This window comes from Vespa mandarinia, chromosome 19, assembly GCF_050613455.1.
Source record: "Vespa mandarinia isolate Hongniang chromosome 19, ASM5061345v1, whole genome shotgun sequence".
In the NCBI taxonomy this organism is placed as follows: Eukaryota; Metazoa; Arthropoda; class Insecta; order Hymenoptera; family Vespidae; genus Vespa; species Vespa mandarinia.
The window spans coordinates 2,142,630-2,165,636 of record NC_140828.1 but is presented as its reverse complement, the minus strand read 5'-3'; the positions used below and the strand labels follow the sequence as shown (position 1 = coordinate 2,165,636).

At 29.8% G+C, this 23,007-nt stretch overlaps 3 protein-coding genes across 9 annotated transcripts; 2 read left to right on the top strand and 1 right to left on the bottom strand.

Moving 5' to 3' along the window:
- Window positions 1–813: 813 nt before the first annotated feature.
- Window positions 814–8,428, top strand: LOC118448067 (alpha-N-acetylgalactosaminidase). 6 transcript variants are annotated; one of them, XM_035880831.2, is made up of 8 exons: window positions 814–938; window positions 4,753–4,915; window positions 5,320–5,494; window positions 5,702–5,876; window positions 6,032–6,126; window positions 6,845–7,204; window positions 7,312–7,476; window positions 7,550–8,428. In XM_035880831.2, the coding sequence occupies exons 2-8, from the start codon at window positions 4,755–4,757 to the stop codon at window positions 7,736–7,738; spliced, it is 1,320 nt and encodes a 439-aa protein (XP_035736724.1). In that variant the 5' UTR covers window positions 814–938; window positions 4,753–4,754; the 3' UTR covers window positions 7,739–8,428. The 6 variants fall into 6 exon arrangements, with proteins under 6 accessions (XP_035736724.1, XP_035736725.1, XP_035736728.1 ...); XM_035880832.2 differs by having other exon boundaries at window positions 854–938; window positions 4,744–4,915; XM_035880835.2 differs by lacking the exon at window positions 814–938 and adding an exon at window positions 1,941–2,075.
- Window positions 7,976–13,716, bottom strand: Pfas (phosphoribosylformylglycinamidine synthase). Its single transcript, XM_035880828.2, has 19 exons — window positions 13,143–13,716; window positions 12,926–13,067; window positions 12,700–12,850; window positions 12,233–12,623; window positions 12,036–12,148; window positions 11,703–11,963; window positions 11,565–11,638; window positions 11,326–11,482; window positions 10,893–11,227; window positions 10,569–10,805; window positions 10,365–10,490; window positions 10,050–10,277; window positions 9,790–9,988; window positions 9,432–9,697; window positions 9,148–9,364; window positions 8,883–9,062; window positions 8,643–8,804; window positions 8,284–8,565; window positions 7,976–8,163 (listed from the first exon to the last, which is right to left on the bottom strand). The coding sequence occupies exons 1-19, from the start codon at window positions 13,409–13,411 to the stop codon at window positions 7,976–7,978; spliced, it is 3,978 nt and encodes a 1,325-aa protein (XP_035736721.2). The 5' UTR covers window positions 13,412–13,716.
- A 587-nt stretch (window positions 13,717–14,303) lies between these two features.
- On the top strand, window positions 14,304–21,533 carry MED1 (Mediator complex subunit 1). 2 transcript variants are annotated; one of them, XM_035880709.2, is made up of 9 exons: window positions 14,304–14,502; window positions 14,849–14,997; window positions 15,098–15,231; window positions 15,382–15,520; window positions 15,617–15,836; window positions 15,925–16,150; window positions 16,241–16,472; window positions 16,562–20,038; window positions 20,145–20,412. In XM_035880709.2, exons 1-9 carry the CDS (start codon window positions 14,472–14,474, stop codon window positions 20,262–20,264), a joined length of 4,728 nt encoding a protein of 1,575 aa, XP_035736602.2. In that variant the 5' UTR covers window positions 14,304–14,471; the 3' UTR covers window positions 20,265–20,412. The 2 variants fall into 2 exon arrangements, with proteins under 2 accessions (XP_035736602.2, XP_035736601.2); XM_035880708.2 differs by having other exon boundaries at window positions 16,562–21,533.
- Window positions 21,534–23,007: the final 1,474 nt, after the last annotated feature.

Here is a 23,007-nt window from a genome sequence, read left to right as displayed (position 1 = left end):
AGTTGTCATTTTTTGTGACTGTACTGTTACATTTATATATATATATATATATACATACATATATATATATATAAAAAAAGCAAGATAGAAATATATATATATATATATAATTTATCAAATATTATATACAAAATTTTATATATTATTTTTTAATTAGCAACTTTGTGCTAAAAGTAAAATAATTTTTAATGAAAATAAAAAAAAAAAGATAAATAGTAATATGTATTTTATATAAATTCGAATTTGTATTCAATGATCAAAACAATCTAATTTAATATAATTTATAAATTTATTATATATATATATGTATATATATATATATATTATAAAACATTAACAATGCACCCAAGCCTCATATTTTCTATAAAAATCGTGTATAATTTTTCTTATTTAATATTATTTTGTAACACTATATAAAAAAGAAAAAAGGCAGCAAATTTAATTTCCGTCCATATGAATGCAAGTAACGAGATGTGGGAATAATTTTTATTAGATTATGATTATGTTATTTTAAAAAATATATTATTTGTCGCATATCGTTACTTGAATATACATAGAATTAAAAGATTTATGTTCTATATCCTAAGAATTTCTTACAAATATATATTCAATATTTTTTAATAATGCATTCTTTTTTTATTTTTCTATTTCTTTTTTTCTTTTTTTTTTTTAGCAATATTTAGTGCTTCGTATATTAAAGAATACCAAACTTACAGAACACTTATCTTTCATATATAAAATTCTGAAATTATTATCTATCAATATTTTTAGATAATAGGATAGGTTGATGAACTTGTATAATCAATTGATAATACAAAAGATTATCTAATAATTTACTCAGAATATAAAAGTACTTAAACGAACTTATATATAAAAGGAACTAAGACAAAGGGATTAGTTAGTAATCTATCTCTGATAACTTACATCTGTAAATGAAGGTAAGATACAGAATTTATTCAATATAAATTTAACATATAATATGAAGAGAAATATTTTTCACAATTTTGCTAAAAATCTTTGTTTTTATTTTTATTTCTTTGGAGGATGAAAATATTGCAAGATATAAAAAAAAAATAATAATAATAAAATACGCCTGATAGATTAATCAAAATTGTTTTAATCGAGATAAACGACTGCAATAAATAATGTCATTGATATATATTTATACACTTATGTCGGATATACGAAAATGAAAAAAAAAAAGAGATATTCTTTTGATATGTCAAATATCTACGTAATATCGTGATGATGATTATGATGATAATAAAATAAGATAAAAAAGAAATATTAAAAAACAAGGTCAATAAAACAACGAACTCGCAAAGAATGAGGTTAACCAAAGTGATCACAATAATATCACATAATATCACGGTATGTTATCCTTGTTCTATATACACTTGAACAGTATATTATGTTCATTAACCTTGATATACATTCTTTTTTAATTTAAAAAAAATAAAAAGAAAAAGAAAAAAAACGAAACGGTGAGAAAATTGTCGCCGCCTTAAAGAAGACAAACAACGAGTATGCATAACTTTTTTTAAATAATTTATACATTAAAAAAAAAAATAATATGATAAGAAAAAATTATAAATATCTATATACACGAAATAGCAAAGCATATAAAAAAAAAAATAAATAAACAAACTCAAAGATTAAGTTTATATATTTAAACTTTCAAAGACGTTTACACATTTATCAATGTATCGAATGAATGTAATCTGATTTATTCGTTTTTCAAGATAAGATTGAAAAGGAGGTTATAAAATAATCAATAAATACATTTCTATATTAAATTAAAACACATCTTAATATAAGATGTATAAATAAAAGTAATGACTTATTGTGAGAGCCTTGTGATGTATTATACACATCTAGGAAGTTATCAACCAGTTATTACCTTCACTCACAAATGCTCATAAAAACGTTACTAATATTTATGTTTACGTATATCCATTAGCAGTGACGGAATTTACAGCTGTAGTTACAAGACTGACAAACGTGTACTGTTTGTTGAGGCTAAAAGTAACATTTGTAGTTCTATTTAAGTTAAAAAGAGACATTAGCTAACAGTAGTAAGTGTTAAAAGATCCTTAGATATATTTATACGTTAGATTAATGCGATTTTACGCGCTTATTACGTACTCCTTATAATTTTATATAATTATTCATTATTGCATAATATTTTATTTCTTCTTTTTTTTCTTTTCTTTTTTTTTTTTTTTCGATATTATCAATGAAAAATATGAAGTTTCGTTTTGATATCAAATGATGATTATTGAAATAAATCTTGCAAGATTAATCGCATTATGATTATTATTATTATTATTATTATTATTATTATTATTATAGATTACAATGATTTGTAATAGATCAATTGTTAGAATTGAATTATGGATTGACATTTTTTATTAATTACTATGATCGATCGATTACTACTAAAGATAAATGGTGTATATATAAATTACTTGCGCGAATGTGATAAAGATAACGCAATAGTCTGTTTTACTTCGTATCACAAGGTATGCCTTCATTTTTGTGTTCATGTGAATGTAAGGTACGGTCTGTATCTATGCGATCTCTTTTGAGATAAGACCAAAAAAAACCTTGTTACAAGTATTTCAAACTCGCGCATTGTTTTATATCGAAAGACGTGTGTCTAGTGTTATTGATCAGTGAATTTTTGAGGTTTGTACTGATCTTCACAAGTCGAGATTCTTTTTCATTAAATATTTGATATCCACGATTATATAAAAATTAAACGAATATTCATATTTTCTTTTTCTTTTTTTTTTTTTTGTTATAATAATATTAAATTTAATTAGAATAATTTCTTCTAAAAAAAAAAAGAAAAGAAAAAAATATGTAAAAGTTGTTGAATTGTTCTATGTATTAAATATTTAAATATGGCGCGCTTGTGGTGGATTTTCAAATTTCATATTATTTCGATAAAATTCGAATTATTCTAGGATATTGAATATCTATAATCGCATAAGAACTAATCAGTAATTATTATTTTTTTTTTTTGTTATTTTCGTGATAATATTAAATTTGATTAGAATAATTTTTTCGAAAGAAAAAAGAAAGTGTAAAAATTTTCGAATTGTATAATAAATCAAATTGCCTAATATGGCGTGCTTTAGTAACATCTAATACATCATCGTATTTCGTAGCTATGACATTTCCTTTGTCCGATAGCTTTGCTTTTCGATTGCCATTCTGATTTCGCAAGCGTAAAGATCCGTTAGTTATATATATATATATATCCCTTGCTTGGATATAATACTTTGATTTCCGGGCCTTGGTTTTTCTTAACTTTCTCACGGTTCGCGTTTAAAATACATCAATGAGTATGAATATTTATATATTTCTCGTCTTTAGTAATATCCAATGCCATTTATATTCTGTCGTCATTGTTTTTATTAAATTCTTTTCTATCTTTCTCTTACAAGTTAAAACCACCCACTCGTTACATTACACGCTAGAGATCTCGCTTATAGTTAACACAAATCACTGACTTCAACACTCACTTATTTAATCTCATACATACGTACATACATACATACATACATACATACATACATACATATATATATATATAAAAATTATACGTACGTGTATATATTCAACAAATGAAATTAGCTCGGAGAGTGTAGCACAGGATACATGGAAACCTAATCATAGAACACGCCCCTGGCTTCTCATAGCTAAGTGATTGGAAAGCTTTAGAAGAGACGAAGATTTTATGTAGATTTATACATTTTTCTTTTTTTTTTTTCTTTTTTTTTTTCTTTTCTTCTTTTTCTTTTCTTCTTTTTCTTTTTCTTCTTTTTTTCTAATACGAGGAAATATTTTCATTAGAAAATAAAATATCACGACATAAGATTCTTTTATTTTAATAGATTTCATTCGTCCATTTGCAAATTATCAGACACGATCATTTACCAAAAAAAAACGTTAAGTTTTTAAATTCGTTTTATATTTAATTATCACTTTCTCTTATCTTGTATGTTCTTTTAATAACGTTTAAAATAGTTTCATTTATATTTATCAAGAAAGATTAGGATTCTTTTGCACGCAGGCGCACGCACAAATTCTTCTCCTTTGGCGCGATTATGTTGTATAACCTGTAAAAGCAAAATCGAAAAAAAGAGAGAGAGAGAGAGAGAGTGAGTGAGTGAGTGAGAGAGAAAGAGAGAAAACACGTAAGATTGAAAATGAGAAAGAATTTGTAAAGAAGAAAAGAAAAAAAAAAGCACCGTGTAATTCTCTTTCCTCGTGCGATGAAGGGGGAAAAGAAAAAAAAAGAAAAAACAGTATGTGCAAATATGCCGGCGATGAATCTCACTACTATCAAAAGTGATAGTTGTGTATGTGCATGTATATTAGAGAGACCAATGCACACGACTTTAAACAGCGGTGGTTGTGTATAAAAATGAAATGGGGCATTGGGTGAAAGTGCTCTTGGCTTGGAGGTCTTATATCAGATCAGTGTGCCAGGAGCAGCATAGGATGTCTATGGAGATCTTGTCTTCGTCCTAATGACGAGATCCCATTGTGTCTATAACGTTGTGTTTCTTTGAAAAAAAAAAAAAATATATATATATATACACATATATTTGTATATTTTTTTTCTCTACTCTTTTTCCAAATTATGCAACCGGAATCACGTTATAGTATCTTTCACTAAAGTTTATTCGTTCGATTGGATTAAGAGAAAAAAAAGTATTAAAGCATACATAGTCTTTGCAGAAATGGTGCTAACAGTGTGGATATGGTGCTTTCTTGTGTCAGCAAGTCAAGTGGTAATAGCTCTGGAAAATGGATTAGCTAGGACGCCACCCATGGGGTGGTTGGCCTGGGAAAGATTTAGATGTAATACTGACTGCAAAAATGATCCTGACAATTGTATAAGGTAATGTACACTTTTACTTTCTTTTTCTGTCAAACTAGAATAAACTCTATTACATTGAGATATCTATTTATTAGATTTTATTATACATCTTTTTTACTTTTACTTTATTTAACTTTATTTCTGTTATAAATATTGAAAATCAGAAAGATATATGCTTGATAAATAATGTATTATAAACATAAGATAAACAATGATATATTCGATTCATGTTCTTTTATTATTTTTTTATACAAAAGTTTATAATAATAAATAAATTTATTCCAAATTTTTTAGATAAATAAAATGTATATATTTGATATTAATATTATTTGTTTATATATTTTTATATTTTCTACTAATATATATATATATATCATGATAAAGTTTATATATTAACTAGTAATATCATATATTTTTTATTGCAGCGACCAACTATTTCGAACAATGGCTGATATTGTTGTAGCAGATGGTTATGCAGCAGTAGGATATGAATATATTAATATAGATGATTGTTGGTTAGAGAAAGATCGAGATTATAATGGTCAATTGGTCCCAGATAGGAAACGTTTCCCATATGGGATGAAAAATTTAGCTGATTATGTAAGTTAATATAATCTTTTTAAAATATTATATTATATATGTTAGAAATTTGTAACGTTGAAGAATTTTATGATAAAAATCTATTAAACTCTTTATAACTGTATATCTACTAACTCTTTATAACTTTTATGCTTTTTCTAAATAAAGTATTACTCCAAGTATTATTATTATTTATTGTATATTTATTTATTTTACATAATTGTGTAGATTCATTCAAAAGGACTTAAATTTGGAATCTATGAAGATTTTGGCAATTACACATGTGCTGGTTATCCTGGAGTAATTGGATATTTAGAAACTGATGCATTGACCTTTGGATCTTGGGATGTAGATTATGTAAAACTTGATGGGTGTTATGCACATCCATCAGAAATGGATAGAGGTATGTTTATATTAAAGCATTATTTATATTATATTAATAATGAATGTTTATTATTCTTATAGAAGGAAGTAATTTATTTTATTAAAATAATTAATATATATATAATTTTTATTATTAGTGTGAATATAAAATGATATAATCATTTTATATTTTAGGATATCCAGAATTTGGATTCTATTTAAATCAAACAGGCAGACCTATGATATATTCATGCAGTTGGCCTGTTTATCAAATTTATGCTGGTATGCAGGTCAGTATTATAAAAATCTAAATTTTCTAATAGATATTCTAATAAAAAAAAAAAAAAAAAAAAGTCATTAAATTTTTTAATTTTATTTTTATAGAACATTATTTAATCATTTTTACAAGCTTTTCAATTTCTCAAATATTCTCTCTAGTTAAAATTTCTCTCATCTCAATAACAGTGCAGCAAATTTTTTCTGCCTCCGTCTTTTTTTTCTTTTTCTTTTTCTTTTTCTTTTCTTAACAAGCATAAAACCAGCTCTGTCTATACAATGGCATACTATGTTGTTAATTCTCTGTTACGAGTGTGCCCCACTCTAATCCTCTCTCTACCTGTGATCACCGTAATCTTTACTACTACGCGAAGAGACGCTATGGATTGATAAACACGAGATCTGCAGCGAGTGAGAGTGATGGAGTGGGGGAAGAGTATCATACATATTATGGATACTACCTCCATATGGAGAGTATACTTTAGGAAACGGGAGGTGTACACTGACACGCTTATTATTTAGTTGTAAGAAAAGAAAAAAATCACACGCGAATATAACAAGAGTATAATAACTATCATGCTTTTTTTCTCAGTTGACAGTAAAAGTACAAGTGATTAGTAAAATCTTACCACACTTTCATTCATTTAATTATCTAGTCACATTCATAGTTAGTTATATTCGTAACATTATTGAATGTAACTATAGCATGCAATAAATATATTTAATTTTTAGCCAAACTTTACTGCCATAATAGAACATTGCAACCTCTGGAGAAATTTTGATGACATACAAGATTCTTGGAACAGTTTAGAAAGTATTATTGATTACTATGGAAATAATCAGGATTCTATTGTACCAAATGCTGGACCTGGACATTGGAATGATCCTGATATGTTAATTATTGGTAACTTTGGTTTAAGTTATGAACAAAGTAAAACACAAATGGCTCTATGGGCTATTTTAGCTGCACCTTTATTAATGTCTGTTGATCTTCGAACAATCAGACCAGAATACAAAGCTATTTTACAAAACAAAAAAATAATTGCTGTGGATCAAGATCCACTTGGTATACAAGGTCGTCGTATATATAAAGTTAGTAATCTCGTCATATATATCGAAATTTTAAATATGAATTAACATATTCGAAAGTATAATTAAACTTCTTTTTTTTTTTTTTTTTTTTTTTTTTTTTTTTGTAGCATAAAGGTATCGAAATATGGGCACGACCAATAACGCCCATACATCAATCATATTATTCTTATGCAATTGCGTTCTTGAATAGAAGAACAGATGGTACACCTTCGGATGTTTCAGTCACATTAAAAGAACTTGGCTTACAATATCCTGGAGGATACAAAGTAGAAGTACGTTATTAATATTAAAATTCATTATTTTAATAAGCATAAAGAAAAATATTTATAATTGAAATATTTGTAGGATTTATACGAGGATGTGAACTATGGTGTCTTATTGCCACATACAAAGATAAAAGTTAAAGTAAATCCATCTGGCGTAGTTATTCTACGATGTGATTTACAACTTGATGACATCTATACCTCAAGTCATTATACACCTTATGATCCTTTAAATCAAGTTTTTAAAGTTAGACAAAATCCATATGAATAATGAAATGTTCAATACTAAATTTTTCTTTTTTTATATCTTTTTACTATAAATATTTGATCATGCTATAATATATTTCTGAAAATAAGAAGTAAAAAGTTTTATATAAATTGTAAGTTTATTAAAAATGTTCACAAAAAAAGAAAAAAAATATTAATTTTGCAAAAAAAAAAAAGTTAGATTTTATATTCTATAATATAATATATAATGAATTCTTTTTTACAACATTCTTTAATATATTTATATATTCAATTTTTTTGGTGATAAGCACCACGCATAAGCATTATCAAAAATACGTTGCCAAGGGGACCTTTCATATTTCGTTTCTATGGGTTTCCAAGGCCATTGCCACATTTGTGTGCATCTTTCTGGATGTGGCATCATAGCCAAATGTCGACCGTTCGTTGAACATATAGCAGCTATACCTTCTAATGAAAATGATTCATTCTTTTATAATTTTATGTATAAATAAGTTTATATATATTATTATTTTAAGCACATACACACACACACACACATATATTATATATATATATTTATCAACCCACCTATGCTACCATTAGGATTGAATGGATATTTTTCAGTGGGATTACCATAATCATCAGTATATTTAATCGCAAGACAGTTTAATTTTTTCAGTGTATGCAATAATTCACTGTTGCGAAATGTAAATCTTCCTTCACCATGTGCAATCCATACACCAAATATACTACCCTCCATTCCTTGCAGCATGATGGACGGTGATTTTTCAATTCTAACATTACTCCATCGACATTCAAATCTTTCTGATATATTATGATCTAAGAAAATCTCTGGTTCTTCTTTATATCCTATAATCAATAAGATAATACATAATGTCTCTGCATGTCAAGATTTTATATTTTTTTTATATAACATATAAATTTACCATTATCTTTTCCAATCCATCCTAACAAACTCATTAATTGACAGCCATTACATACTCCTAAACTGAACGTGTCTTTGGAATTAACAAATATTTCTAATTGTTTTTTTAATAGTGGATGAAATTTCAAACATGCCGCCCATCCTTTTGCAGAGCCTAAAACATCTGTGAATAATTTTCATTATGAAAGAAATATTTATAAATATTCTTATTAATTATTTATTTAAATGCATGACATTTTACCTGCATAACTAAATCCACCAGGAAAAATAACACCTTTGAATCTATCAAGTGTAATATCATTGCTTAATAAATCTTGCATTGTTACATCCCAAACTTCAAAACCTGCTTGTTCCAAAGACACGGCCATTTCTCTATCACCATTTATACCTTCCTCACGAATCACAGCGACTTTTATATTAGCTGTAATACAATTTTATATATCATTATATACATAGTAATATTATTATTGTAAAAAATTCATATACTTATTTAACATCACGCTTACAGATTAATAATTTTTCAATTGAATAAGGTTTATGATCAGGATTAAATGTTAACTTATAATCAGGAATAGTTCTTTCTTTTAGTCCATTAAATTCTTCTAGAGCACAACTAATATTAGTTTGTCTACGCTCTAATTGATAACTTGTTTCTTCCCATGTATACATTAATGGTTCTATAATAGTATCCAATACAACCTTTGCATTTACTTTAAAAGACACCTAAAATAGAAAGAATCATTTAATTTCATGCATAATAAATATTTGCAAGAATGAATATAGAAATTACCTTTGATTGAAATCCCAAACCAACAGACTTCCCTATCAAATATACTGGAATATTGAACTGATTAAATACATTGTTTAAATATTCATAATTATTTTCTTCTATTTCTAGAATCCATCCAACTTCCTCAGAGAATAAAATATCTATAGGAGATCCAGATTTATGAGAAATATTAATATCCAATCCAGACATTCCAGCAAAAGCCATTTCTAATATACAAGTGATCAATCCTCCATCACTTACATCATGACCTGCCAATACTTTTCCCTCTGTACAATATAATATTATTAAAATAGAAAAAGATTTATTTTTAAATAGAACTTATGTACCTATATATATATATATATTCAAAAGACATTACCTTTTATCAATTTTTGTGTAGCATTAAATGCATTTTTAATAAGAATTGCATTTTCCACATCTGGAGTATCATTACCAAGTTGTTTGTAAACTTGTGCTAAGGCTGTTCCACCAATACGACTTTTACCATTTGATAAATCAACATAAAGTAGATAACCTTCTTTTCCAGCTGAAGGTGCTTTTAAATCAGGTGTTATTACCTATTAAAATTAAACCATTAAAATATCTGTACAAAATGTAATAAAAAAGGTATTGACTCACTTGTCTTATATCAGGACACGGTGCATAACAAGAGATAACAAGTGTTCCTGGTGCCTTAACAACACTATTTTCTACACGTGCAGCCATACTAAGAGAATCTTTACCGCCATCAGCAGCTATACCAAACTCTTTCATAATAGAACACAAAGCAGTACATGCTTCATACATTGCTGCACCTTCTCCTGGTAATTTTGCAGCCCACATCCAATTTCCACTACATTTAACATCCTAAAAATAAGATTATTATAAATTTAGTAAAATTATATATTTGATATTGTGTTTATGAATAATATAAATTTAATAAATATTAAAAACCTGAATATCTGAAATTGCAGCAAATACTAAATTACTCAAAGCTTCTGCTACTGTCATACGTGCTCCGGCAGATGCATTCACAAGGCCTTTTATTGGTTGTTCGCCAATCGATGTTGCAATTCCATGCTGAAATAATATGTAAGAAAATTTTTATAATAACATTTCCTAAAAATAGAAATAATTAATTAAAATGTATTCTCTTACTGTTGAATATATTGAAACAGCTGTTACAGCAACATCAGCCAAAGGAGTATGTAATGGGCCAACACATTGTTGTTGTGCAATTAATCCTGTGACACAACGATCAATTTTATTAACTAAATAACGTTTACTAGCAACTGTAGGCAAACGTAGAACTCTATCAAGAATTGAATCCACTGTCAAATCATTGGGCAAACAGATGGGTGATAAATGCAGCTGTTTTCTTGTAAGATTATATGTCTATAAATAATAAATATTTAATTGTTAAAATTTCTTTATATATTTATAGATATATTAAATTATTAAAATAGTACAAAACAAATTTACCTTTTGTGGCATCTTACCAAGTACTAATTCAAGTTCTAAATCAACTGGATGCCTTATATTATTTTGTTCATATTTTGATAAATCAAAGTCATCCTCTTCAGAAAGAATAATTTTTCCATTTCCAATTACCTTTCCAATAAAATTGATAGGACATTTTTCACGTCTCGCTATTTGCTTGAGCAAATCGGCATCCTTTGGTTTACAAAGTATAGCATTATTTTCTTGGTATTCAGCACCCCATAATTCTAATGTACTGATACTAGGATCACCCAATTCAAATTTCTTTGTAAATATTACAGCTCCGGCAGGTTCAACTAATTCCTTTAATACATTTCCTAAATATGAATACAATATATTGAATATAGTATATTACTATAATAATATGAAGTTGACATTATTTAATGAATAGATTGAATTTATTAACATTATTTACCATTTCCTCCTGCACCTTGATCGTGAATACTAAGAATTGGATTATTTGAACCTAATTCCCCACATGCACGAATTACTCGATTTAATTTTTGTTCCATTTCAGGATCACCTCTTTGCACTGCACCAAAGTCTAAATCTGATTCATTATCACCTTGTACCTATAAATTATTGAACATACAATAATACAAAAGACACCATTATATAAAAATAATTTTTTCCAAAAAAAAAAAAAGAACATACTTCAACTGAACTTGCTGCACCACCACCAACACCAATTCTATAAACAGGTCCTCCAATTTTTACAACTTCCATATCTATAAAAAAAATATTTTCAATGTAACTTATATAATACATTGTATTTTTATATTGATTGCTTACCTTTTTCTGGTAATTCTTTTTTTGTCATATTTGCATCCACTGTACCTACACCTCCGGTAAACATTATAGGTTTTATCCATTCTCTTCTAACATTTTCATGATCTAGCAAGCCAAAAGAACGTGCAAAACCAGATATAATTGGTTCTCCAAATTTATTTCCATAATCAGATGCTCCATTACTTGCTTCAATTATAATTTGTAATGGTGATGCCATATTACTAGGGTATACCCATTCTTTGTTTTCCCAAGGTAAACTATAATCTTTATAGACAAAAATATATCAGATGTAATTATGATATATATATTTATTTATTTATTAAGTAAATAGGAAACCTGGAATAAGAAGATTTCCAACACTGTATCCTGCAGTTCCTGCGATATAATAGCCTCCTTTACCAATGGCTTGTATATCTCTTATACGTCCTCCTGTTCCTGTTGTAGCACCACTAAAAATTTTATTTGTTAATTGTAAAAAGTATTAAGCAATGTAATATCTAGAAACACAATAAATAGAAGAACTTAAATATTACCTGAATGGAGCAACACCAGTTGGAAAATTATGTGTTTCTGCTGTAAATATTAAATCTTGCTTAATTTTTTCTACATTAAAATGACTACATTTTGATGGATCAACTGGTCTCAACAAGTTTATTTCATAGCCTTCGATAGCACTGCTGTTATCACTGAATTTAATGACATTGTTTGGATTTGAATAATTTTGTGTATCTATGATCATATCAAGTAAAGATTGTTTTTTTTCTTTTCCATCAATAATCATCTTTCCTTTAAAAAACCAATGTCGGCTATGCTCGCTGTTTGATTGTGCCAAATCAAAACATTCGACACTGGTTGGATTACGTTTAAGTTTATGTAAAAACAAATTTGTGTAATAATCCAAATCCCAATTATCAAAGGCAAGACCTGTTATGAGAAAATTACATTCTATAATTTTTTAATTATAATTCATTATATAATTAAAATAATTAATGACGTATACCTAATTTATTGCTTACATCCTCTAAAGCATTTCTTCCATATTTTAATATATCTACTTCAAACCATTTTTCAGGTTTAAATCCATGGTCAAAAGTCTCTATAGGTTTTACATATCTACATTCTGTCATCTTGTCGTGTAAAACATCTACAATCTATAATAATGAAAATTCATTATAGTATTACTCATAAAACTAAAATTAATAAAAATAATTAATATATTTACATACTTTAGATTCTGTAGTTTGATCTAATGTACCATTATGTATGATATGATATCTGATAGATATTTCTACTCTTGTTACTTTATCTAATTCTATTGATTTGCATATGGATATTACATTACTCGAAAATGCAGTAGAAAAATTCAATCTGTAACGAGACATTATTATTATTTTATATCATAAAATTATTATATTTTATATAATAAAAATAAAAAATAATTACCTTGGACCAATTTCAATGACAGTAATTATATCATTATTTTGATCAAATACGCTAACGTTTTTTAATGTGTCCGTTTCTATAGGCGAAACCAATAACCATTGTAACAATTGTATTTCTCTTTCATTTAATTCTTCTTTAATTTCAATATAATAACACAATTCAGTTTTAAGATCACTCACTATACTTGATACCTTACGTATATCATTTAATTTCTTTTTCAGCTGTGCTGATTTTAATCCAGGTAGTTTATAAAACTTTAATATTGCCATTATATATAAAATTAAATACTAATCAAATCAGAACACTAAATATTATTCCTCTACCGCGTGGAAAGGATTTACCAGTTATCGACGTTGTTCTATTAATTTATTGTAAACCAAATACATTGATTAGATATCCCAGTAAGTTGTATAAATAAAAAAAATTCATTTGCATTACGATATCGTTAATTATTCATTGAAGATTCTTGCAAAATATTTTTTACTTTTTTTTCGTAATCTTTCTATCAAAGTAACTATTGCGAGGTCATCAAGGCCATTGATATCACGCATTACAATATTATTTCATAGATTAACGTCATATTTATTTTATATTGTATTTATCAATATTATTATTGCATTGTTTATTTAATGATGAAATACAATTATTTTCCAATAAATGAAAAATTGAAATTTGAATCTACTTGATAAAAGCCATGCGCAGTTTGTCATTTTTTTTAATTTAATACAGCATGGTAGAATTTCTAACAGCGATGCATGATTAAACGTATTTTAAAGATTTTTTGGAAAATAATTAAAAATATGTGACGTGTAAAGTAATTATTCATTAAGGATCATATTACTTATAGATATAATAATTTATATTTTCTTATTTTATGAAATCAATATTTTATTTTGCAGGTTCCATTGAATATTTTCTCAATCAAAATCGATATAATAGGTTATTACTGCAATCAAATATCGCGCCACTTATTTCGAAGATGTTGATTGGTTTAGAAATACAATATCCTGATTGGTTGGGAAAGAAAACATTCCGATTGGTTGAGAAACTAAATGCATCATCAAGATGGCAGCTTTCTGTATACCTTAAATTTCGTTGAAGAAATACTCTCTTTTACATTTTTATTCTATGAGGTTATAATGTTTATGGGCGTATCTTGATTCCTGTCGTTATTTATGGTTAAACTATACAAACGAAGAGAGATGTTCTGTGGTAAAAGTCCCGTCATGATATAATATAATATCATGGTCTCTAACATCAACAAACAACAGAAACGTTTATTACGTTTAAAGTAGTCATTTGTGAATTCTGTACTGTTTCCTCGAATATATGGATGCGGGGAACGGACAGAAGCCCTCCAGTAAGTATAGCTGTTAAATTGTGGTATGGTAATTGTTGTTCACGTGATTATGATTTCGAGAACACTTCCCTATGTGTTAAAATTTCTATTTCTATTTTATTATTCATACGGATTTTACATAAAAATTTCATTGGAAAAGTAATATAAAAAAGTGCTCTTAATATAAGACAAAAAACATAAATTAAACGAATTTCTATTACGTATCAATTACGATTAATTATTTTTTCATATGTATTGTATGCCAAATGAATAAACCAATGGAATTAATGATAATGTAAAATCTTCATTAATAAAACAAAAATATTTATATATCATGAATACCTTTTACATAATCATTAATTCACAGATGGGCAACCTTATGTTAGTACCAACAATGCAGGAACGGAAAAGGGAAAAGAATGGCAAATGGAGTTGATGATGGAGAAGTTACGATCAAAGGCTTCAGGATTTAAGTCTTTGGTCGAAACTGCCAAAAATTTACGTATGACTATGTTGGTATGTTAAAAAAAAAAAAAAAAGAAAAAAAGAAAAACAAAACAAAAAAAAAACAAAACATTTTTTTTCTAAAGGTAATTTATTTGTATTGTAATTACAGGACAAACGATTTGCCATTGACAGCGTAGAAAAAAATCAGCTGCAAAAATGCTTAGATACTCTGCAACATTCTATAAAAGTGACATCTTTACAATCTATGGTAGAACGTTTAGAAAGTTTAACAAGGCAATTAGGGTATTTATTTTTATCTATTTATAGTAATCTGATATATATATATATATATATATATATATATATATATATATATATATATATATACATATATGTATATATATATATGTTTACATTCTGATAGTTTGTTATACAATTAATATTTTATTGTAGATTAAAATTTATGATGTCAGGACCACCAGGCACGGAGCTTTTTATATCATCCGATATGTTTTTTTTAGAAGTTCTTTTGGAAACAACGGGTGTAGTTAAAGATGTCAAAATTCATCATGAAGGAAAGAATGAACAGCAGGTAAAGGAAGAAAAATTTCACTATTTCGTATAATATTTAAAGGTTATAATATGTGAAGAATATTATAACCTATAAAAAAAAAATTAATTATTTCAGAGTTGCGAAGTACTGGCCTCTTGTCTATCCCGGGGTGATTTTGTGGATTTTACGACACAGTTGGAAGGCTTAGCTTCTATATATCAATTAAATGCAGATAAAAAAGTGAAATGTAAAGCATTCAGTGCTTTACAATCTTTAGAGGCTGATTTAGGAGTTCTGGCACAACTTCAGACATTTATGAAGGAACCTTTTAATCTTGTTCACAAAAGTCCAGTTGGTTAGTACACATTTTATTACTTTATATAAAGAAATATTATTTGATTTAATAAAAGTTCCTTCGTTAAAACCATCTTATCATATTTTAGGAATTCTTGAAAGACGGAAAGGAGGTCATCCTATGAAATTAACATATTTTGTATCACCTTATGATTTAATAGATCAAGAAAATCGTACTTGTGATGTTTTAAATCCAGAAACTGTTATTAAACGAAAAATTGGTCATTCTGTTACTGTTTGTATGGAAGGTTCAACTGCTCACAAGCTGCCTACAACTAGTATCATAACTGTAAATAGAAGTAACACAGGAAAGAGGTGAATAAAATTTGTTAACCATCTATATCTATGTAAAAGTAATATAATTTACATAGAAATCAATGTTTAATATTTATAATAATGTTTTAGCACTCCATCGTATGCTCCTTTAACTGGCACAAATTCATCAATGTTACCTGCCTGTTTTGTATTAAAACTCACTAAAAAAATGCCAATGTGTATGGAATTAGTACGACGGATACAAAAAGTAACTGAATTAGAGTGCGCAGATGTATCATCACCTCACTCCTTGTTAAGTTTAATAGTACAACATGCTAGTGATGGATCTTTAGATGGTCGAAATAACAGAGGACTTTATGTTGTATGTACAAAAAGAAAAAAATTATAATATTTTAAAAGAGAAATTTAAGAGGATTTATAAATAATAATTACGCATGATTTATTTTACAGACATTGCCAGATCAACATCATTGTTATTTCATGACAGAAAATAAGAATATGGAAGGAGTTTTAATAGGCAGTATTCCTTTCACACATCCAGCACACGTTCCACAAATTCTTGTATATCTACGGCAACAAGCTCTCTTCAATTCTTTAATTTCAAGTTGCGTAAGACCTATGGCTCGTATAGATCCAGAACATACAATTATATTTGAGGTAAGCGCTTTATCATGGCAACACATATCCATAAGCCTGGAACATCCATTCGAAGAAACAATGGCAACAGCAGAATTAAATCTAACGGACATATCTGCATTGAAATGCAAACTTTACGGTGTAAGCATGATGAATGCAGAACAAATTTCAGACTTAACTGGTAAAGTCTTACAAAGATGTCTCAGTATACCATTAACAATGAGAACGTTGATGAAGACTTGGGAAGGTCGAAGCGCATTACCAGTGAATACTATGAGCGGTGGAAATGGAAATTACAACACAAATATAGGGCCTGGAAAAGATCAGAATGGTCAGGCTGGTTCTAATATGCCTGACTTCGCTAATGCAGACACAAAAATCAGGCAAGAATCTGACTTAAGTAATGGAAATGGAACTATTGGACGACAGCAAACTTTACAACAACCACAACAGCAGTCTTTTTTAGATGCCGGAACGGAGAATAGTATCGGGTTTCCGTCATATTCCGGCCAATCCGATACAGCAACCGCTGCTATGCTAAATCCTCTACAACTGAGTGCATTACTGGGTCAAGCGAAAAATTCTTTAGCAAATCCTTCAAGTGAAAAGACGAAAAAGACACGCAAAAGGAAAATCGCAGAAGGATTTTGGCGCAGTCCTAAAAGGAAAGGTGAAGATACTAATGAAATATTATTAGAAAGTTCAAGCTCGGACTCGACACCACTTGGAACACCAACCAGTGGAAGGGAGAATACAAATGAAACTAGAACGTCTACTCCAACTTCTGCTGCTAGTTTAGCCAGTGGTATAGACTTTACTAATCTCGATCCCGGCGATGTGTTAAGTACGGATAAAAGTTCGGATTATGATCTAGACAATGAAAGTGAAATTGTAGAGGTACACGAAGTTCAGGGTGTGGATGATCTTATTAAAAGAGATCGTAAATCAAAGAAACGTGAAGAAAAAAAGAGTCCGAATATATTTGAAGAGAATAAAAATCTTGTACCCCCATCAGTAAGTATAACACCAATTTCAAATAGTAACGTGAGTCAAACAACAAATTATAATTCTGTACTTACGAGTATGGGTTTGGAAAGGAGACCTGGAATTGAGATTATACCCATAGCATCATCACCGCAAGCCAGTTTACCAAGTTCTATAACTATAACTCCAATAGCAGGACCAACCACAGCAAAGACTATGACGGAAGAGCGTAGAGAAAGAAAAAGTTCCAAAAGTAAATCAACAGAGGATAAGGGAAAATTAGAGAAAAGACGTAAACGTAAAAGAGAAGATAATCCAATGGGACCACCACCAGACAAATTACCTTCCAAGCAAGATCCTTTATCCAAACCTGTTTCGGTGAGCATCAAACCCACCGAATCCCCTCCAAGTGTAGGTTCTCGTCCATCATCTCCATCAGCTACTATAAGAAAATTCAGTCCGTCCCCGACACACAGTAGCCCGCTTGTCCTCGTTGGTAAGTCCAGTCCCACATTAAAGCAATCAACGAGCAAACCCGTACAAAGTCCGAAACATTCACCTGTCTATAGTAGTAGTCCTAAACACATGTCTGTACCTGCAAGCGTAAGTCCAAAGCATGGAACGTCGTCACCGAAACATGGTAGCTCAACGAGTACAGGAAAGCCAAGTATGTCTGCCCTCAAGTCAGCAACAAATTCCCCTTCCAGCAAAACTAGCGATTCAATATCATCGAAAATTAAGTCTTCCTCATCGTCCTCCAGTAAAGATTCTAGTCGTGAAAAAGAAAGGAAAACGTCATTAAGTTTTGGAAGTACAAGTGGTCATCAAAGTCCAAAGACTAAATCTTCTGGTACTAAGGTAAAACAATTGGATTTAATACCTGGTACTGAGATTCAATCGACTGTATCTAACAGTGGTGGTAACACACCACCTTCCGGTAGCTCCGATATTTCAAAGTCGACTATAGCTCAACAACAGGCAAGAAATAGAAAGGGTTCTCTTAGCGCGGTTATAGATAAATTAAAAAATGCTCAACATTGTACGGATGAAGGTGGAAATGGCGGACAGAAAACGAGCAGCGGAGGTAGCTGTAGTACGAGTAGTCAAAAAGAAAGGAACGTCAGTAGTTCGTCGACCAAGAATGTAGAGGGAAAGTGCGTTATCAAGAATTCTTCCATCGACGCGAAGAATCCCGCAGAATATATGGTTAAACATAGTTCGGATGGCATGAAGATAACGATCAACAAAACTCGTACGAAGGATTCAAAGTCAGGAACGAGTATAAAGCTTTCATCGACCGCCGTTACATCGGTGACTGGTGTACCTTCGACAACAGTATCATCTGGTTCTGTGGTAGGAAATGGATCATCCAAAGCTCACACAGGTTTGAAACCTGGTGTGAATTCTGGGCCTGCATCAAAGAAGCCACAATCTCATGCATCACCCAAGTTACCTGGTTCGTCTAGTTGTAGTAGCACTAGTGGAAATAGAACTGGCTTGTTAGGTCAGAAGGTATTGCCAACGTTGAAATCAATGTCCGGAGGAAATACTAGCAGTGGTAATGGCGGAGGAGTCGTAGGAGGTGTCAGTGGTAGCGGCAGTGGATTATTGGGTAAAGGTTCCTCTACATCGAAATCTTTAGGCTCACCGAAAACAACCAGCTCTAGTGTTACCGATCTCAGTCGTAATCGCGATAAATTGAGGATGGCTAAATCAACGGAGAAAAATATTTTTGGATCTAAAAGTATGACAGATTCGAGGAAGTCTAGTCCTTCCGCTCTTCGCGAGGAAAGCGAAAGCGAAAGAGCTTTTAAGCTACTCGCAGCTCATGCTTCTATTTCCAGTTTGCCTAGTTTACCAAGTTTACCGCCTCAGCTTGTCGTCGATGGTTTAATGAAGCAACTTGATACCAAGTTTCAAATACCAAAGTTGTCAGCTCGCGTAAACGTCGATAACAGCGAGAAGAAATTATCAGAATCTGGAAAGTCGTTGGATAATCTCGCCGTAAAGCAAATGGCAGATCAAGGAAAGCTTCAAACGATCTCCAATCCCGTATCTTCGATCGCGAAAAGTAATACGGATGATCAGACACAGAGTACACAAAACAGACGAGATCATGTACAAACGAAGCCCGACAATCTTTCCATGCCGACTTCAACGACAATGCCGATAAACGTGGGATCCGATAGTACAAGTGGCCTTCTGCTACAACCTCCAGCTGCGGTCAGTTCCCATGATTCTAATGTTCCGACCAACCTTTCGATGCAATCCGTTGATGATTCTCGAGACTCATGTCAGGAAACATCGGTAGGTAGACCTGCCGCGCAATTTTTAAGTAACACGTTGAGCGGTTCTGGCACTAGTAAGGATGATACTAATAACAGCAATGCCGTCATGGCCCTTCTTCCTAAAGGTTCGGAATCCCTGTGTATATCAAAATCGATGTATCCGCCATTGGCAAGCGGATCTTCCAATGCTACTGGAAACGGTGCAAATGGTGCCAGTTGCGCTAACAGCAACACCGAGAGCCTGAATCTGAGTACGAAACCGGCCGAGACTGTGCTAGGTAAATATAACAAATCTGTCGAGGAGAAGAAACAGCAACAGCAGCAGCAGCAGCAACAACAACAACAACAACAACAGCAACAACAACAACAACAGCAGCAGCAGCAGCAACAACAACAACAACCACAGCAACAGCAGCAGCAACAGCAACAACCACAACAACAGCAACAACAACAGCAACAACAACAACAGCAGCAACAACAGCAACAGTTATCACCGTCGGTCGTTTCTACTTCAACAACGATCGGCGGTATTGTCAATAGCGATGTAGGCTCGACTATGGTTCCAGTGAGGAACACAACAGAATTGGTTACTTCTAATTCACAAGAGGCTGCCGAAATGTTATTAGATTTTTCCAGTTCAAAAGAAACGAGCAAGAATTTAAGCCTTACGTCTATATCAGAACGAGCTATGACTCAAGCAGCTCCAATAAGAAGGGATACTCCGCCACCACCTCCACCAACATTTCCACCAAGCCCATCTTTGAGCGTACACATTGTCAAAAGTCCTGCGCCATCGCCCAGAATTATACCACCGTCCCCACACTCCGCTTCGCCCTGCATTACGGACGATGAGCTTATGGATGAAGCTCTCGTTGGCATGGGCAAATGAAGATTACTTAAAATCTAGATACTTAATTATCTTTTACATCGTTAGACGTGGGATCATCTTCTCAGATTGGAACATCATCGCGTTCTTCATCTAACAAATATTGTCGACAGTTTCTCATGACATTTATATTGTTAGATTACACGCAGACAGAGAGACGAAGAGAGAGAGAAAGAAAGAGAAAAAGAGGGAGAAAGAGAGAAAGAGAGAGAAAGAGAAAGAGAGTTACACGAGCTGGTTGTTAAGTGCAAAGACTATAAACTTATAAAGATATTAGTGGAATCTAGTGGAATATATAAAAATAAAATAAAAAAAAGAAAGAGAAATAATATACGATAATAGGGAATAATTGTAAATGGTAATTGTTAAATGGCAACTCGATATGAGTTTATGCCAATGGATATAATTTCGTTGGATTGTGGGGGCCGGGGTATCTTGGGAATAGAAGGCAAGACTTTAAAAGGAAAATTTGGAAAAAAATTTACTTTTTTCCTTATATATGTAAAAAAAAAAAATATGCAGTTTCATACTACTACGCGAGGATCAAAGATGTAATATAAAAATGAATGTATTCTTTTAATTTCGCTGATTCACGTGACGGAGAAATATATTTTCTTCTATAGAAGAATTTCAATCGTGTTCAATTCGCTATAAGTGTTCATAAGTATATTCTTATCGTTGAACAAAAGTGTAAGGTAAAAATAATTCTTTGCTCTGAAATTTCTTAACAATTACATTTTATATTTTTTCTTTTCTTTTCCTTCTTTTTTATTTTTTTTTATTTTTTTTTATTTTTTTTTATTTTTTTTTTTTAATTTGCAATTAAAGATCTTAAGACTCTGCAAAAGTTTGCTACAACCAATTTATAAAGTCTTCTTCTAAATGTTAGAAAATTATCCTGTCAAGCTTTAAGTACAATTATGTTATATTAATTATAAAAATCTATTTTAATGTTATGATTTTCGGAACTAATATATATATATACATATATATGTATGTATGTATGTATATATGTATATATATATATTTGAAAGAATTTCAAAACTGTATTATATTAAAAGCAGTTGTAAGTTCGATGATAGATAACAATGATATACTTATTTAAATAAATCTTTAACGTTTATTGTAAAGAATTGATATTTACCTTCAATTCTCTATTATGGATAATAATGGCAGATCAATTAAGGATATCTTCCAAAGTGGCGAAACAAAAAATCATAAATTTTTTAAAACTATAACACAATACATGTTATATATTTGTGCCATAAATGTTGAATTCATTGAAATATTGAATATTTGCTTTGAACTTGTATAAAATCCATTACAAACGCCTATTATTATTGTTCATTGTGATTCTCATCCATAGTCTGCTGTTGTTGTTCTTAGCTAGACAAATTTAACATAAATAATTCTAATGTAAACAGAGAAAATATTTTAATTTCAAAGTAATTCAATAAAAAAGCGTTATCGTGACATTTTTAAATAAATCATATTGTTTCCTTTATTTAGATAATCCTTTTTATGTTATATTAAGAAGGATGATACATTAATGTAATAACTTTTTTATACACGAGACAAATATTTAAAAAGTATAATAATGTGATCTAAAAACTAAAATTATACTACATTTAATTTATTTTTTAATTTTAAATATATTAAACAGAAGTCGATAGTTTTAATTTATTTTTGAATTTGTAAAGATTTCCCGCGAAACAATTTGATTTGGTAAAATTATGATAGTTTCTTATGTTTGTCACCAGATAGCGTTTCTTGCTTTCGTTCATAGTTCATATTTATACAGCCTTAAGGGTGTTCATCACCTTTCTCTTGAAACGTGTGTGACTTCAGCGACGAGTATGGACAAAATATGAATTACAAACGCAAGCGGGTAACTCTGTTCCCATCATGCATCTTCCGTATCAGCGTATAAACTAGAAATAAAATAGAAATAACACTAGACGTAAAGTGTGATAGAAAAATTTCCTTATCGTTTCTGTAAAAAATTATTGTACAATATATTTCTCTTATATTTCTTCTTTTGAAGTATTATTAGCTATATAAAATGAAAATATGTTAATGTTTAGTTGGAATTAGTTTGAAAA